Source organism: Trichosurus vulpecula, chromosome 8 (genome assembly GCF_011100635.1).
Source record: "Trichosurus vulpecula isolate mTriVul1 chromosome 8, mTriVul1.pri, whole genome shotgun sequence".
Taxonomy (NCBI): domain Eukaryota; kingdom Metazoa; phylum Chordata; class Mammalia; order Diprotodontia; family Phalangeridae; genus Trichosurus; species Trichosurus vulpecula.
The window spans coordinates 113,463,895-113,482,629 of record NC_050580.1 but is presented as its reverse complement, the minus strand read 5'-3'; the positions used below and the strand labels follow the sequence as shown (position 1 = coordinate 113,482,629).

Genomic DNA, 18,735 nt, shown 5'->3' with positions numbered 1-18,735 from the left:
TCGGATCTCTTGACCCCTCCTCCGCCCTTCCCTCAAGAAAGACTCGTTGGGAAGGCTCTCCAACCCAACACAGTACTTCCCCATTCAAGGCAGACCCCAAGGCCACGGGAGGGGATGGGAAGACCAAGCTCTGACTGGGCTCTGGAATGGGCCTCTCCAGGGAGCTGGGAGCCACGATCTGTTGAGGAGGAAGGTGTAAGACTTGTGGGAATGTCCCTTAGAATTGGATGCAGAACTGGAGGGGATGCAAGGAAGTGGAGAACTGAGTCAGAGGTGAGATGGCTGCAGTCAAAAGAGCCCGGGAACCTTGGGTTCGAGTTCTAGACCTGTCACTCTTTATGCAACTTTCAACCAGAAATTTTCTTTAACCAGGCCTCTCTCTTAATCTGTAAAATGAAAGTAGAAACGATGCCCAAGATTTCTTGCTCCTGGAACATTTCGTGATTCTCAGGCTCTCTTGTCTAGTCCTCGGTATGACCTGCACTGTTCTGCAGTCGCCGCTGGGTGGAGCTCGAAGATCACTGGAAAAGATTGGCCCCTGCAGAGACTGCTAGTAAGGGAAGCGTTTCGGGAGAGTGAAGCAGCCCTGGAGGCCGAGGAGAGCTGAAGGGAGGAAAAAGTCCGAGTGCCCCTCCGACGTGCTAGGGGCGGCCCTAGCTACTGATCCCTCAGAGGATCTCCTTGTCTAGGGATGAGAAGTGAGGGAGGGGCCTTCAGGAGACCCACATCCCTGGACACAAAGCCCCCGCCTCCTCCTCTTAGACTCTGCCCCCAGAGGCAGTAGAAAGGGGAGGAGCCCGATCCTCCACCGTTCCAAAGCTAGGAACTTGGGTGAGGGTCCCCCCTAAATAAGCAGAGCTTCGCTGCTGAGAACAAGGTGGATAGGAACCCATTTTCCCCTCGGGCCCACCCTCTCGGAAGTGACAACCCCAGGATCCAGCCGTATTTGGTCCAAGACACTTGGGAGTCGGGCTGCCAGGAGAGAGTGCTGAGCCTTGGGACTCTGGAGTTCGCCTGTCATTCTATCTTCTAGTCCTCCTCCTCGCTGGTCAAGATTTCTTGGGCGGGTTCCTGAGGCGGCTAAGGCTAGAAACCCAGACCGTGGAGCAACTGGACCGATCATACCAAGTAGTTGCTTAAACGAGAGTGAATTATCCAGGAAAGCTCAGCTTGGGTGTCTGTCTGTTTGAGTCCATGATTCTGTATGTGCTCTCCTATGCCTCTGTCTCTGTCTCTGTCTGTCTGTCTGTCTGTCTGTGTATGTGTGTGTGTGTGTGTGTGTATGTGTGTGTGTCTGTGTGTCTGTGCGTGCGCGCGCACGCGTGTGTGTGTGCTGATGTCGGTACTTTGGTCTCCCTCTTTCCCATAGAACGCCAGTTCTATGACAGTCGTTGAGCCAGGACAGACTTGGTTCCCCAAACTTGGCTGCTCCCTGGAAGAGGGATCATGAACCAAGAGGCTTCAGCTTTGCCTTCGTGCCTTCATGCCCTCTGACACCTTCTCCCTCCCCACCCCAGCCCAAGACTACTGTGTCCTCCTGCTACAGGGAAGAGCTAATGTTGATATTCACTTCCGGAGTTCTAGCCTACAGTGTTCCCATCTTACAGGCTGTCAGCACTTCCCAATCTCCCTCTCCTCTGTCCCCTTCATTTTCTTTTACCCTCAGGAGTTAGGGGCTTCACCATATCCTTCTTCAACCACTATCCTTCTATGGTCAGAATCATTATTGAGACAAATTCTTTGCTGTTTGACCATCTTGCTTCTTTTTTGCACCTGAACCTTAACCTGAAATCGTATAGTGGAAGAGGAAGAGACATAAACCCGAGGAAAACTCCCTGCAGCCTTGAAACAATTCTGTTCCATGACTGTAGCTAGCACCTAGGCCAGACCAGCTCAGTGTGGAATGGTTCACACCAGGAAAAGGGGATCAGGGCTGCAGAGCAGTAGAAAAGCAAATGCTAAAAACACCTCCCACTGCTCTAGTTCTGGCCCCAGACCTGAGAGGAACAGGGAGAGTTTCTTTCTTTTCTTTCTTTCTTTTTTCAGCCAAGAAAAACAAAGTTTATTAAAGATTCACCATATTGGGTAGGCTTTTAAGGAATCTGAGCATTTGTGATGCTAATGCCAGGGGGCCAGATTGAATCTAAGCTGAGCTAGATTGAATCTGAGCACCTTTATGGAGGCAAGATGAGTCTAAGGAGGATCTTGATGGGACTGGGGTGACCAGGGAGAGTTTCAAGGTTCTGCTGAGAGACCTGGATGCAGAGAGGCTGGAGGCTGAGGTAGGGTAGCAAAACTTTGGGATTCTGTAGATGGGAGAACCTGGGAGATGAGATCACTGGAGTAACCCCACCCCCAACTTGGAGTGTAAGGCAATAGAAAAGGGTAGAGAGTGGGAAATGGAAAGCTGAAGGGAGAGAAGAGTAGAAGAGTACAGAGTAAGAAATTTAATCAAGATAGATCGGAACCCAGGCTTGAAATGGCAGCTGAAACTGAGGGTAACCCCTTCCCTATTTCATAGTGGACATCCTAAGAGGTACCTGTGCAGTACTTCTCTAGGCTCAGCCAAATCATCATAGCAGATGAGAACCATTGGAGGTGGAGGTAGAAGGTTGGGGTCTCTGTCCAGACTCTGGAGCTAGCTACTTCCTTGTTTTGGAGCCTCGTTTCCCTTCTCAAGTCCTAGATCAACATCTCTGTCACCACTGTCACCATTAACCCCATCACTATCATATTACCATATGACTTTCATCATCATCATAGCCTTCATTACTGCTATTATCTCTTTGTTCCTGTGTTCTTTTTTATTCAGAATACTGAGCAGTTTGGACTGGGGAAAAGTCTGATGGTGTGGGGAAAGAATAGTCCCAGAGGATTCCAGCCCTCCCTTTTTATTAAAAAAAAGTCAATATTTGGGGAGCAACTAAGTACAGAGGGGTCCAAAACTCCCATTGAATCTCACTCCCAGCAGGGTGGGTCCCCATCTTTGACTGATGTTTCTCTGTCCCAGTTCCCTCATCTTCTGGAATTGTCTTCAAGGAGCACTCGACCCTCTACCCCCAGGCTGGTGGTATTAGTGATGCATGATCAGACCTCATTTCCTGGGAAAATGGAAACATATCCAGGCTCTTAATAAAGTGAATGACGTGTCTTCGTGTGTAATTGGGCTTTAGGTTGGTGGTTATTTCCCTAAGCTGACAACAGAGAAAATGTAAATACACCGAAGAAACATGCAATTACATAAGCATCAGAAATATATACAATGAAAATGTAACATAGAGGCCAAGAGACAGAGAAATGGGCATAAACCCTAAGGTAAGCAGGGATAGGCTGAGGACTTAGTCCTCTCCAATTATGCATGTTGGCAAATGTATTTCTTTCTAGGATATATCTTTGTTTCTTTAAAAACCTCTACCACTTTCATTTATACACCAGTGATCTTTATGTATCTGGCGAGGTTTTTCTGGGGGGCAGGGCTTCCTCAGAGGGAGTGAAACGCAATAATGCACTGCTCACATCATTCCTCTCCCTTTCGCTAATCCCTAAATATAAACATAGCCCCTACCCATTCCCAGACAAGCCCAGGGGTCCAGACCTCGACCTGAGACTGTTTCTGCCTCTAGGCCCTGCCTACCCTGAGTTGCATATTTCTATGCATAATCCAATTTTCTCCATGACTATCTAGTTAAACTCTTTAACAACAGCTACATAATTAGAATTTGGATTCCCATTAATTTTCCCGGGGCCTAGAAGCATTTGAGGCTCACACTGGTAATTAATGTGATACATCACTAACTTTACCAAGTGCAGACCCTAGCGAGCTCAGGCTAGTCTAGCACTCAGGCCTCTGCCAGTCCTGCTCACGCCCCCACCCACCCACTCCCAGCACAGACTTGGCAAACCATGTACCCTGTCCAACTGTGGGATAAATGGGGGGGGGGGGGAGGGAGGGGAGGCGGAGCCCACGACCTACGTCCAAATTCCTCTTTCCAGGAAATTTAACAATGAAAAATATTTATCGGGAGCACATTTCCATATATGTTTCCAGTCCCGGAGTATTGGTGACTATTAAGACTAATTAGCATCCTTTGCGCGGGCAGATTTACGTAGAGGATTGCTACATAACTCATCCCTAAAAGCCCAGCTCAACGCATTCGGAAATGCTGTAGCCTGCCTAGGGGCTGGCTCAAATATGACTTGGCTGAAGCTCCTGCTGCCCTCACCCTCCTGTTCTGACCCTGGTTCTTGCTTCTGCCCAGTGTCCAACTCTGGCTCCGGTTTTGACTCAGTAGGGCTACGATTCTAGCCCGTCTTTTCTCTTGGATCCTACTTTGGAGGCTTTTTCAGGTCCCACTCCCACTTTGACTTTAGTCACAGCAAACTTGCAAAATATGAAAATATGAATAAAGTTAGATGCTGCAATATACTTTGAGGAAGAAGTATGGCCCACCCCTAGAAGACAGGAGCTCTTCTGAAGAGCCAGAGGGAGGGGAAAGAGTCAAACCGGGAAGGGGAAGGAGAGCCTGGGAGATAGACTGAAGCAGAGGCCTCTGCTAAGCCAGATGCCTAAATGCAGGCGTTCCTAATTCTATCTTCAGCTCTGTTCTCTCTTCCCAAGGTCTCTGAACTGTGCTGTACAATGTGTGTGTGTGTGTGTGTGTGTGTGTGTGTGTGTGTGTGTGTGTTTGAGCATGCAGAGATGTAGTGTGCCCACTAAGAATGAAAGTGGGTAACATGTATAGATCTACATGCATGTCTGTTGGTGCATAGGTGTACACACAAATGTGCAAGACAAACCGGAACTCTAATTCACCACACCTGACACCGCATACAGGTGCATCCTCCCACATCTGGGACTTTACCTACTGGGGAAAGGTCAATATGTCTGTTTCCCATATGCAAGGCCGATCCAATCCAATCTGCTGACAAATGTGAAAGGCACAGCTCTGATACTGACTGTTTCTTGTGCACAGGGTTCGGTAGGGAGAAGAGGTGGAGAGTCAGGAGCACAGGATAGTGTCAGAGAGACACATCCAAAGACAGGGAAGAAGGAGGAGAGTAAGACAGTGATATAGGTTAGGGGAGGGGGAAGAAGAGAGAAAGAGAGGCAAGACCGGTCCTAGACTAGCCTTGAGTGACCCGAGCGATCAGATGATCTTTGGCGTTGTTGGGATCCTGGCTGGATTTGGGGGACAAGTAGACTTCCATGAAGAGAGCAGCCCAATTTGTGTGTAAAATATTTAACACTCGGCACAGGTTGGGAGAACTGTGGCTGCAGTGGCTGCGGCAATCTCGATGTCTCCGACTCTGACTCGAAGTGCGTCCCTGCGCTCTTCCCAAACCCACGCTGCTGGCGTGTTATTAACGCTCTGGGAAGTACATAAGCCTCCCAACTTTATTCTCTTTAATGAGCCTAGGAGAGGAGGCTGCCCTGAAGGGGTTTGTTCATTAAAGATGTAGCTGGAGAAATATTGTCTCATTAATTATCTGGTTTTAATTACACTGTTACCCTTTGAATCCATACATCGGAAAAGTTTATACAGTAGAGCTGCCCCCTTTAGCTAGCTCACTTCTGACCCACGGTCCGGGACAGGAGGGGGCTCAGGTGAGGAGCACTGGCTGGAGAGATAGATTTAAGAACGACCCTATGCATCCAGTTACGGGACTAGTTAATGGGGGGGGTGACTTTTGACGGTGTGTGGGACACTGTATATTTCTACTGTGTGTATCTAAGAGCATACTATGGAGGATGTGCTGGAGTGTATTTATGTGAATGGACAAAATGGTGTGTGTTCATATGTGTCTAAGGGTATTCTGTGATGATACCAGTGTGTATCTATGAGCATACTTCTAAGTGTTTACTGAAATGTGTGCCTGGGTCTATAAGTCTCCAGGAGTGAGTTGAAATACCTGCATCTGTGTCTGTGAGTGTGAGTTGCTGAAATGGTGTAACGTCTGAATGAAAGCCTGCTTGTATTTCGTGTGTGTGTGTGTGTTCTTATATCAGAGTTGGGGGTTTTGTTTGTTTTTTATCCAGCTCCAGGTGCCCTAATGCTGTGAATAGAATGGGGACACTCCCTGGACGCCATTACCTCCACCCAAATCATGGAAATGTTTCTGTCCTAACTAGGAAGAGGCTCAGTCAGGTCCTGGGACCTCAAGGCCCAGCTTGGGGCGGGGTAGGGTGTCTCCCACCCTCAGCAATTCCCGCCTTGTCAGGCTTTCCGAGGCGCTAAACCGGGGGCCGTTTTCCCTTTAAATCGCGGACATTTTGACAGGGGACATTAAGGACCCGGCTGCTCAGGCTGAGCAGATCATAAAACCGGACAGGCAATTTCTGTTCTCACCAAATAGCCGGGCAAACTCGTTCTGCATCTTTGGTTTTAATGCGCTAGACCTGGCAGCTAGGCTAGGAGGGAGGGGGTAGAGCGGGAAGGGAACCCCCCCCAGCACCCACCCCCTCACACGCCCTCACACACACATCAAGCCTCACACACACCATAACCATACACTACAGTATCCACCCTCAAACACATACACACACAACATATCCCAAATCCGCTCCCTCGCCCTACACATATAAACACTAAACACACAACTCACCACTCCCCATACTCCAATCTCCCCTCATAATCACCCCCCAAACATATTCCTCCTTATGGTCACATCCATACCCACAAATACACTTCCCCTCAAAATTACACATACGCCCTCACACGCCCCCGCCCCGCCCCGCCCCGCCCCCCAATGCTCAGCACCGACGGAATTATCAACTAGAATTTGATTAATATGCAAATCGGAGGCAAACAGCTCCATATAATTCTTTCAGTGGAGAGTAATTAATCACCAGTTAAAGCAAATTAATACATATATCAATTTTGTCAGAAACATGCTTAGTTCAATCGCCCGTAAAATTGAAGTTTGAAGTATTAAGGGGCTCTGCAGAAACGTTATGACTAAAACTTTCAAATTGATCCTATTTAGTAATCAATCAGGCTCTCCCCTCAGGTTAATCTGCCTAATTTTTCATCTCAAATCATACACTTTCCTGACACGCCATCTAGCAAACAGTCGATAAAAAGTTAACAAAAATGATAACGACTCCAGCCGGAGCCCGGTGCGGGGCGGGCCGCCGTTTCTAGGCTGTCGGATTTCTGCTTTTTCTCGGAGGAGGGGACCCCCCCCCCCCTTCTCCGCCCACCAGCGAGGTTCTCCCAGGCCTGCTTTGAAGACCCCGTTTGGGCCTCAGCTCCTGATCAGAGCTGAAGGGGCGACCCAGCAACCCGAGTGGATCCAGTAGAGACTGTATGGGGGCGGGGGGGGCGGCAAAGGGGAGCCCCGCCCGTAGGGTTCCATCCAGACCTTTCCTTATGCCTTTTCCCTCATCTCCAGAGTATTTGTGCCTATGACCGTATTGTGTGTATGTGTACATTGTGGCTGTGGCTGTATTGTTTTCTCCTACACCATGTGTAATGTGTCTCTTTGTCTGTAGTGCTTACGTGTATATGTATTGTGTTTCTTAATCCAAATGGGAGAGGGGAATAGATTTTTTTTATTGAACCTTTGTGTCTGTATTGTTCGTAGGTGTGTCTGTAGACTAGTCTCTGTATGTGACTGTATTGTGTGTAGGTGTGTGTGTGTGTGTGTGTGTGTGTGTTGGAAGAGGGGGCTGGCTGTCCGCAACCTGCAACCCGATCGATGGTTTGATCGCTGGTTATCGATAGAGAGGGAGGGAGGGAGAGAAGGAGGAGACGGTTCATTATGTTGAAATGACGTTTTACCTTGAGCTAGCATTGAAGGTGTGTGTGTGTGTGTGTGTGTGTGTGTGTGTGTGTGTGTGTGTGTGTGTAGAGAAAAGGGGGGGGGTACGGGACACCTAGTCTCCTCTGTCTCACCTCTTCCCGACCTGTGACAGCGATTATGAGACCAGAATAAGAGAACATCTTCTCTTTCCGCTCCCCACTCCTCCTCCCCAGTGATTTCCCTTGGGAAATCTTGTCCCAGACCTTTTAGTACCAACCCTCAGCCTCCCTACATCAACTGTAGACCCTGCACTATGCCTGACTCAGGCTGCTCCTGGGAGTTGGGGGTAGGAGGAAGACTCCTGAGCAATCACTTTAAGGGACTATTGACTATATCACAAACACCCTTGTAGTTTTACAAGGATACACAATTCACACACATACATGCATTCACACACCATACATAACTATTACATGCATCTGTAATCTCTTTACACATTTCAAGCACACATAGAAATACACACACATACCTAGAGATGCACACACACATCAGAAAACTGAGATATACAGAAAACACACCCCTAATCCACTCACATACCAAAAAACCTAGAGGCACAAAACTTATCCTCTTAGAAATACACAAAGATCCATAGACACAGAACAGCCATCTCTACAAAATTTCCACTGCCTAAAAGAATTAGCATTCCATTTGGCCCAACATGAGAGATATTCCTGCCCAGGCTCCATTAAGACACTTCCCTGACCTTCGATCCTTACAGAATTCAGTCCAGAACAGGATTTAAAGATTTTCTGAGAAAATGAAGGTGACTGGGCTAGTGACACTGAGATGGAGAGGCAAAGATAGGGACATTAGTGACACAGGTCATGGAAACAGAGTGACATAGATACAGATACAGAAGTGCAGAGACAGAGATATAAAGAAATACTGAAATGAGTACAAGAAAGGGATGTGGGGAGCTACGGGAGACTAGAACCAAGGACCCTAGGGTTCAGAAATCAGAGGATCATCAATCTAGAATTGGAAAGCACCTTAGAGACCATCTAGTGTAACTCCCTCTTTTTACAGATGAGGAAACTGAGGCCAGTAAAGGTTAAGTGACTTCCCAAGGTCACAAAGGTCATAAGTGGCAGAGCTTGGATTTGAAGCCATGTCTTAGAGTGAGATGCAGGCACAGAAAGCACCAAGTGTTCCTGATCTGAAAAAGGTACTTAAACACACTCACTTTCAAAACTCATTGACACCTTTAGGAGTAACAAGTCAGTGTGTAGTCATCCCCAACACACTAGGTCAAACTGGTTCACATGCCACACTTTTGTTCACACTCAACTCAGATCTCATACATCTACTGAGCTCACACTCATTCTGGCACAATCACAGATACAAGTCACATGCTTACAGTCACAGGCTGATGACTCACATTCACTCACACTCGCATGCTGACATATACACTGACACACTCACATGCTTACAAGTCACTCACCCTTACATATTCTCATTTGTGCTTACACTTATTCTGAAATACATTCAAATAGGAATTAACTGGCACCATATATTCCTTGAGCTATTTCCCTATATTCTTCTATATATCCCTATATTCTTCTCCCAGTAGCTGAGGGCCCAAATTGGGACGGGCCAGAAATGGGAAGTCGAGAAGGAAAGCAAGAATAGGGAAGAGCTCAACAGAGAACTTTCACTTTCCAATTCCTGGTCATAATTCTTTCTCTCTACTCCTCTACCCAGATGCTGGGGGCTCAGAGACTCTAAGCCTAGATATTTTCCTTGCCTGATAGCCCATGATCCTGCAGCACTCCTAAGCCCTCCCCTGCTCAATGAGTTAAAAAAAAAAACTGTTAAGTCACCAAGCATTCATTAAGCCCTACTGTGTGCTGCTTTTTACACCCCAGGTCCCAAATCCTCTCAGGATTGACAGCTCATCTTTCACCACCATAGAGGCGGAATAGCCCAGGGGCAGTCCTTTTCCCCCAGCGTACCCACTCAAGTCACAACACTAAAACACTCACATGAAGTCATATCCCACAGTTCACCCTGCCTACTGACATACCATCGACTTCTACCTGCTGACACCCCAATTTATAAGGGTCCCCTCAAAACTACAGAGTTTAGCTCCCACTCTCATCTACAGGCCTGCTCTTCAACCTATGCCATCCCCCTCCTTCTGGCAGTCACTCATATTCCCTAAACGCCTTACAGTTGGTCCCTCACCTTCACCTTTCCAATTGACTTCACCCTCGCTCCACTCCATCCTTAAAAGAGACTTTTGGTCTCCTGAGGAAGGAAGGGGTCTCTGTGACCACTGTGTCCCCAGGGATGACTATCAAGCCACCCTCAAAGCACACCCTCCAGCCTTCCGACCCCTCTACATGCCTCCCCACCCCCAAGAAGTTCAGGGTCTAAGAAAAAGGGGCTGCTCCAACTATCACTCCCCCCCCCACCCCCCATACGAGGTATCAACGACGCAACTAGAAATTCTCAGTGAGGATTCTGCCTACAGGAGCTAATACATTGCCTTAAGGATTAGCCGGAGGGGCTCTCCGTGTTGGGGACCGGAGGGGAGGAGGACTATACGAGGGAGGGAAAAATGAGTTGGGGGAGCTCGAAGGGCAGGTGTGTAGGACCAAAGGACTAGGCGACGGAGGCTGGGGTCGGGATGGGATTGGGGAAAAGCTTTGGAGGGGCAGAATGGGATGGGGAGGAAGGGAGATATCAAAAGTGGGGCAACTAGGGAGGAACGGAGGTGGAAAATGGGGACCAGGCGGGAGAACCCACCAATATGTGCGGGGAAGGGGGCCGGCTCAAGGCTGCGGCCTCCATCCCGGAATTCGAAGGGGCGAAAGGAGCAGGGGAAACATTCTGCAAGAAGACAGGGAACGCCGTGCAGGAAGGCGGCAGCCGGGGCCCTTTCCTTTCAGGGGGGACTCATGCATCAAACTTCAATTTTCCGGACGATTGAATTAGTGATTTTTTTTCTCCTGAACTAAAATACACTTAAGTCTTTGGGATTAATTACCACGTTCTGGTCCCTCAGACTGGAGTATTAGTTATCGTTGCCACGTCTGACACCGGCCCGACACCTCGTAAAATAAGGAACTGCGCCTCCCGGCCTCACCCTGGCGCTGCCTCTGTGTCCTAGCTTGGGGGGAGGGGGGATTGGGAGGGGGCCGAGCCGGGCCAGGCAGGGGCCCAGGGGGAGGCGGGCTTGAGGAAGGGAAAGAAGGTGGGAGCCGGGGAGAGACTGGAGCAGGGAACGGGAAAATGGGCTGAACCAAGGTGGGCAGAGGTCTGGATCGGGACGGCTGGGCTGGGAGATGTGATGGGGGGGGGGGGGGGGTGGAGAGCGGAAAAGAAACCAGGACAGAACCAAGAAGGGGAAGGGATATTGGGACAATTGAGGGGAGCAGAAACTGTAAAAGGGGTTAAGTGGAGACTGAAAGAAAGATAAGGGGAAGGAGCAGGAAAATCAACCCAAGCCTAGAAGAGCTGACTCTCTGGGCTCAAAGTGGACCACGGGGTACAATAAGGAAAGGGACTATGGAACAGAGAAGAGGGGGAAGTGGATAGAATGAAAGAGGAGGGGAAGGCAGGTAAATGGGCCTAGAAAATTCACCCCCCCTTTTCACACCCCTAGAGCCAGTCCCTCATTCTATTTTATTTTTTAAATGGATTCATAGGGAGTGAGATTCCCCAGGCGGTAAGGATTTGAAGGCCCGGAGAAGGGAAGACAGCAGTACTAGTGAGAAACTGGGTTAGGGAAATGGGAAGTGGACAACTAGGGGTAGGGAGTGCCCATCAGAGTGTCAGCTATAGCCAACTGTTAATTCTACCTCCAACTACCAGAGCTTTTCTTCCTGAAATGACCCCACATTCAACATAAAAGCACACAGTCCATTCACATTCCGATACAGTCAGAAGGAAGCGAGCAACCCAGTGCCACTGGAGAATCCAGCTTATGAGAGAAGTGCCCTAGGCGTTGGCTGGGTGATGAAGGAACCCACTCGCCCCTTCAACTCTTTAGAGTCCTGTAGATACATCAGATTGGTCTGGAAGATAACCTGAACCACTGCCTCCTAGGCTGTGTTGCTCTACAAGGTTAAGATACGCTATTTCCATGAGGTCCACTCCAAGACCGTGGATCCTTCCACTATTTATTACTCAGGAACTAACCACCCAACCAGTCAAGTCCACCACACAATCCAGGCTTCCTGCTTATCCCGAGGCAACCTAGCCTCAGGAGATACGGCTGGGCCAGAGGGAGAGAAAGTTGGGGGAGCAAATAATTTCCGATGATCACCACAGGGTCTGTCACCTGCTTGTCCAACCTTGTAGGGACTAGAGAGACAGAGGCCTGTGTGCGGGGCATGCAAGAGGGGACACAGGAGGCAAAAGTAAAGTTTCGTCGCACCGCTGGACACTCATTTTCCTGGGGAATATTCTTACCCCTCCACTCCTTTCCTCCTTCCATATCACCTCCTGTGCCCTCTCTCTCTTCGTCCATTCTTCGCTTCATTCTCCTTTCCCTCATTTTGTCCTTCCTTCTCTTTTCCTCCCTCTCTCCCTTCTCTTTTTTCTTCCTTTCCGCCTTCCTTATATCCTTCCTTCTCATCTTTCCTTCAACCCTCCCTCCCTTTCTCCCTCCCTTGTTATTTTTTATTTCTCTGTTATATTCAATTGTCATGTTTTTCAAGCTCATTAAATCCATTTAGAGACAAAAGAATAAAAGGGAGAAGGGGGAGGGGAAGGGAGAGGAGGGGGGGAGAGAGGGGCGGGGGAGGGAGGGGAGAGGCCGGAGAAGCAAACAAATAACGCGCTTTAACTAGACGGGCGGATAAATGGCCCCGTTTCTCCTCAGCTCCGATCCGCCTGCTTAGCTCCGCGCCCTCAAGGACCGGAGCGGGAGCGGCGGCCCGGAGTCCGCGCGGAGCCTCCCCCAGCGCGGGGAGGGGGGGGGAAAGCGGACTTGGGAGGGGAGCTCAGCTCCCCCACGCCGCGGGGCCGGGCCGCGCGGGGACACTGGGAGCGGGCCGGGCCGTTTCATTGTGATTCATAGACTTGTCCGGCGGCAGGAGTGGGGAGCTGGGCGGGGGCTGGGGCGGGCTGGGGGGGCCACATGGCGGCCCAGATGCCCGGGTGACGGCAGCGCCGCGGTCCCGTCGCCGCCTTTGTGCAGGGGAGGCGCGCACGGGGAAGGAGGGGGGACCTAATCCATCAAATTGTCTGGAAATTGTGAAGAAAATTCAAAAACCATATGGTCGCCAGAGCTCGCGCGCTCTCGGCTGCGGAGGCCGCGGCCGTCTCCGCACGGGGAGCGGCGGGGGGCTGGGCCGGCGCTATTGTCGCCTGTCAGCGGCGGCCCTGGGCCCATTTGTCCCTGGGTTTCATGCTTTACGCTCAAAATTACAGCCCCATCCATCCTGAAAGAGCGCGGCGATTTATGTCGCCCCAGAGAAACTGGCCCCAACTCCAGGCCGGCCTGGCTGGCAGCGCTCCCCCCACCCCCTACCCCGTGTCTCTGTCTCTATTTCACTCTGTCTCTCTGTCTCTCTCTTTTCTCCCCGAAAAGTCCCTGTCCCCGGCCTCGGTCGAGTTCCCCACGCCCCCACCCCAGTCCCTAGTACCAGATGGACGTTTCTCACATCAATTTCTCAAAGAATGGGAGCGGAGCCGGTCCAAATCTGAGGCCTGGACCCGGCAGGGCCGGGACCAAGGATGTAAGCCGAGCACCCGACGGGAGGTGCAAAGCTTGGGCAGAGGCAAAGAGTCCTGGTCTGGGAACACAGCACAAGAGCCAAAGAGAGATCGGGGATCTAGGCAGGGCAAGATATCCAACCAGCCAAACAATCTTACGGAATAAAGACAGAAGAGCAACCGGGAAAGGGTCGGGCTCAGCCGTCTCCTCTCCCGTGTTCCCGTAGCCTCCCCATAAGGTCCCACAATACCGCGGGATTCCCAGGAAAGTAAATGTGGTTCCTGAGAACCTCAGCACTAGGCCAACTATTCCTCACACAGAGCCACCGCGGGCACTACTAATAATGGTAGCGCCTTCACTCGAGCTCCGGAGTCTTGCGTGGGGACCGCAGCTGTGAACATTTTGCAGAGCGCCTTCCAGTCCTCTCTGCCTTGCCAGTCCAAGTAGACAATGGTTTCAGTTCTTGTCTTTCAAGCACCGAACCCCCGGCCAAAAGGCAGCCGAAAGAAAAGGTTGAGGGGAAGATTTGCACGTTTACCGGACACACGGGAAACGCAGGTTTCTTTCCTCCAAAACACAGAAAATCACATTCATTTGACACATATATTCACAAACAGCCATCGGGATTATTTCCCACACTCAGGTATTCCTTTACACACTCAGCGACCTAGGTCCTCCTCCTCTTCCCCACCCCCCTACTCTCACCTCCACACAAACACACATTTGTATCGTGTGCAAGCACACGAGCCCCGTTTATTTTTACCCGGAACTGGCGAAGCCCAGCTGCTCATAGCTCGTTTCGACCGTTTCGTTTTGTTTTCAAGCCAGTCTTTTCTCTTCCTTCTCTCTCATCCTTCCCCTATTTTATCACCCTCGATTTCCCCATTTTGGGGGGACAGGGATGGAATACAAAGGATACAGAGGGAGCATGTCCCGTCGGCTGGGGGGACTCGTGGGTCCCACTGGAGGGCCGAAGGAATAGACAGACAGAAAGACAAAAAGGGGTCGGGGGGAACTGAGGCATAGCCAAGAGGAACCGCTAAATCTCTTTGCGGACGCTCAAGTCTCTGGCTCCCGAGATTGGGTGCCTCATTTAAACACAATCATCATGGAGTTTAGTCAAGGGCAAATATTTTATTTGTGGGAAGCAGAAGCCGAGGGCAGAATCCGGACTGTGCGCGAAATTCGCACCGGAAACCGAACCACTTCTGTCCAAGTGGGACCAAGAGTAGGACCATAGCAACAGCGCAACGATGCAATTGCCCCGGGAGGGAGGTTGGGATTTACCTGGTCTCTGTCTCTGTCACATGCAAAACAATTTTTTAAAGTTTTTTTTTTAATCATTCCAAAGCTCTGGGTTATTTGTGTTCATTTCCACTGTTCCCAGCCCCCGGGCCGCCGCCGCCCTCCCAGGAAAACGCGGAGCGGCTTCTCAAGTACAGCAGGAGCACAGCGGGAATGGTAAAAATAGCTTTAATCGGTAACGTGAGGCAGAAATTGCATCGGAAACAAACCTCTACTCGCTAGGAAAAGAACGGATCGATTTTCAACTTGCAGGTCGGACCCCATTTCCCCCCACCCCTTCCCCGCGCGAAAAAAGAAAGGAACGTTTCAAAGGAGGAAAGAAATACCCCGATCGCCCGCAGGGAAGGGCCCTGCTCCGGGCACAGGCACCACATGCAAGGAAAAAATCAAAAAGGCAAATTTGGATCTTCCGCCTAAGTGAAGTCGGGCAGGGATGGCCCGGATACCCGGGAAGAGGTGGGAGGGAGGGAGCGGCGGCCTGGGTCCCTTCACTCCCTCTCCCTCGGTCGTTCTTGTTTAAATTCTCCGTTTTGTTTTTCGTTTGTCAGACACAGGACTTCTGAAGACGTTTTAAAAAATTGAACCTCCAAGAAAAAATGGGGAATAAAGGATAAGAAACCTCCCTCCCCAATATATACGTTTAAATATTTATACAGAAGCCATACAGAATTGCACCATTCCGGGGTACTCTCTGACCCGCAGCCCGGGTCTGCGGAGTCGAGCAGAGGAGACAACTGCGGCCTGGACAGCGGCAGCGCCGGCGCGGGTCCTGGTGTCCAGGCCCCGGGCAGTCGGTCCGGTCCACAGCTGAGGCCCGGACGCTGTCTCGGGGTTTATTGCTTAGATAGGAAGGAGCCAGGCCGGGCCAGGCTGCGGAGGGGTAGGGACCAGCCCGGGATCCCTGGGGCCTACAGTCCAGGCGGGTGAAGAGTTGGGGAGGACACAGTCCAGAAGGGGCAGGGAATGGGCAGGAAGAAAGGAGGAAGGAAAGGAAGAGTAGAATGGGATCCTAGCTCCCATCGCATGGTCCGGGGAGCTGAGAGAGGACGAGGGAAAGGATATGAGTTGATGGTGGTGGTGGGGGGTCTCTTGTGTTTGGAGAGGACAAGGGACGCTCAGCTCCCACCCCCACCCCCCCGGACTCAGTCGTCCACGTCGATCTCTACGTCTTCTTCGTCCTCCGAGCAGTCCTGGCTACTGGCCGGCTGGTCCGTGAGGGGAGAGGCGGGGGAAAGCTGAAGGTGGCCAGCCCCAGGGGCCTGAGGGGGGCCGGCCGGCAGGACAGGTGAGTTGGACCGGGATTTGGGCCGCCCTCCGCCAGTCTCCGAGTTCTGCTCTAGCTCGGCCAGAGCCACGATGTCCACCTGCGAACTGGGGCCCAGTTTCTTGGCGGACTCCACGTCGGCCTTCATCTCCTCCAGGTCCCGCTTGAGCTTGGCGCGGCGGTTCTGGAACCAGGTGATGACCTGCGCGTTGGTGAGGCCCAGCTGCTGAGCGATCTGGTCGCGGTCGGCCGGGGACAGGTACTTCTGGTAAAGGAAGCGCTTCTCCAGTTCGTAGATCTGGTGGTTCGTGAACGCAGTGCGCGACTTCCGCCGCTTCTTAGGCGTCTGCCGCTGCCCGAAGATGGTCATCCCGTCGCGGCCTGTATGGAGATCATAGGCAGGTTGGGGGTGGAAATGGAAAGGGTTGGGTAGGAAGTGGGGAAAAGGACACCCTTTCTGTCGTTTCCCTAATCCCCTCCCCCCTGGGCCTGGAGAAGGGTCCCCGAATTCCTCCCCGACCCGATCCAGGGAGGCCTGGGCCCAGGATCTGCGGCAGCACCGACTCCCGGTGCTCTGGCCCCATCGGACTGAATGAGTGCACGGTTTCCCTGGCCCAGTTGAGCATGGGACACTTGGGAATAAGCAGCGCTCTGAGCAGAGGCACCCGGGGTAGGACAGCTTGGGAGTTTCGGCTCCAGAGGCACCACCAACCAACCCAAAACCTACCCCACTTGTAACCACCCGCCCTGAGGAAAAAGGTAGTGAACTATGTAGCCCCCATCTATGCCTGACCTAGCCCAGTAGTAGCCGGTCCAGACAACAGGCCAGAGCAGGGTAGGAGGGAGAAAGAGAAAGGTAGTAGAGGAAGGGCCTGGACCAGCTCAAGATGGGGCAGAAGTCAGAGCTTCACACCGACTAGCTGCAGGGCAGGGTAGGGACGGGCTGGCTGAGCCGGGACCGGCAGTCCTACCTTCGGCTGCCTGCAGAACGCTGACCTCCAGGCCCTTAAAGGTCTTGCTGGCTAGTTCCTCCAACGCACAAAGAGGTGAAGTCTGCGAGAGTAGGGCCCGGCCCGCCAGGGGCAGGCTGCCCGGGGAGTGCTTGTCGGCTGCGGAGAGCAGGTGCGCCGCTCCGCACAGCGAGTAACTTCTCCGCACCGACGGCTTGTTGAGAATGTCCTCGATGCTGAAAGGAGTGAGTGGCTTATTGGAGTTGGCTGGAGGTGGCAGGTGGTCCAGGGGGCTACGGCGCCGCTCCTCACCGGACGAAGCTTTTCCTTCTTCTTTGGAAGTCATGCTGGGCTCGGGGGCAGGAGCCGGGGCAGGTTCCGGCTATGGGCGCTCGCGGGAGCCGCTGCCAAACCCGCCGCCCGCCACCCGAACCGCAGCGAGCGGGGGAAAAGTTCCAGCCCGGGCGACAACTCCAGACGCGGAGGTGGGGGATGGGGGTGGAGGGCACCGGGGTCTTTGAAGAGCAGCCCGGTTCGCTGGGGGAGGGGAGAGCGGGCTGAGCGCAAGGTTACCGCGGCGGCCGACAGAGCTGTCCAGAGCCCCGGGAGGAGGTCTTAGGAAGGGGGCGCGCGGGCGCCGCCGGGGCTTCCCGCAGTCCCGGGCCGAAGCGGGAACACTGCGTGCCGGGCTCCAGTTTCGTCTTCCTCCGTGCTATTTAAAGGTGTCAGATGTCTCCGCGGCCCCTGGCCCCTGGTCCTAGCGGCTAGGGGTTGGAGGAGCCGAGGCGAAGGCGCAAATCCAGGACTGCGAGAAGAGGCGGAGAGACGGAGCAATTGACTATTGCTAACAAGTTATCGTTGATTGGGAGGTAATCAATTATCCGCAATGACACTTCTCTTCTTCTCTTCTCTCTTCTCTTTTCTTCTCTCTGTCTCTCTCTCTCTGTCTCTTTCTCTCTCTCTCTCTCTCTCTCTCTCTCTCTCTCTCTCTCTCTCTCTCTCTCTCCCTTCTCCTCTCCCCTCTCTCCCTCTCCCTCTTCTCTCCCCCTCTCCTTCACTCCTCCCCCACCTCTCTCTCTCTCTCTCTCTCTCTCTCTCTCTCTCTCTCTCTCTCTCTCTCTCCCCCAATGCAGCCGACTCTAAGTTGGGGCCTCATTAATTAGGAGGCCTGCCTGGTAGGTGGAGCCGGCTTGAATTAGAATGCTTAATGCGCTTGTCATTTTCTGCGGCGCGATTTGCTTGGACATATATATTTTAAAATTACATTATCACCGGGCTTTATTGCATCAGGATAATACAGTCTGATGAAAAAAACATCCGCCCCCAAAACACCGATTTTCCGGTCCCTCCTCTCGCCTTCACGACGCTAACGGTGATTTCCTCGAATCTTTATTTTCTCTCCTTATTTCTGTGATAATATTGCTCATTATTTGTACGTTAAGTCCGCAGCAGTTTGCGCCGCTTGGGAGGGACGCAGGGCCAGGCTCCGGGAAGGTAAGGTAAAGAGGCGCTGTGAACCGCGTTGAGTTTACGATTTTTTTTAAACGGAAAACGAGATTTCCCTCTTCCTTTCTCAGGATCTCTCGCTCTCTCGTTTGCTGCCTTTCGGGGTCTCTCGGTACCCCTCGAGTGGCAGCGAGGGGCCAGGGACTGACTGGGAGCTTCCCAGCAAGCTCTGCTGGAATCTTAGGGGTCGGGCTGGGCTGTGCCAGGCCCGACTGGTTTGGGACCGGAGCCGGGTAGGGGCC

At 52.0% G+C, this 18,735-nt stretch overlaps 1 protein-coding gene across 1 annotated transcript; it reads right to left on the bottom strand.

Moving 5' to 3' along the window:
- Positions 1–14,925: 14,925 nt before the first annotated feature.
- Positions 14,926–18,116, bottom strand: LBX1 (ladybird homeobox 1). The gene is made up of 2 exons (XM_036769620.1): positions 17,009–18,116; positions 14,926–16,418 (listed from the first exon to the last, which is right to left on the bottom strand). Exons 1-2 carry the CDS (start codon positions 17,331–17,333, stop codon positions 15,916–15,918), a joined length of 828 nt encoding a protein of 275 aa, XP_036625515.1. The 5' UTR covers positions 17,334–18,116; the 3' UTR covers positions 14,926–15,915.
- Between the last annotated feature and the right edge of the window lie 619 nt (positions 18,117–18,735).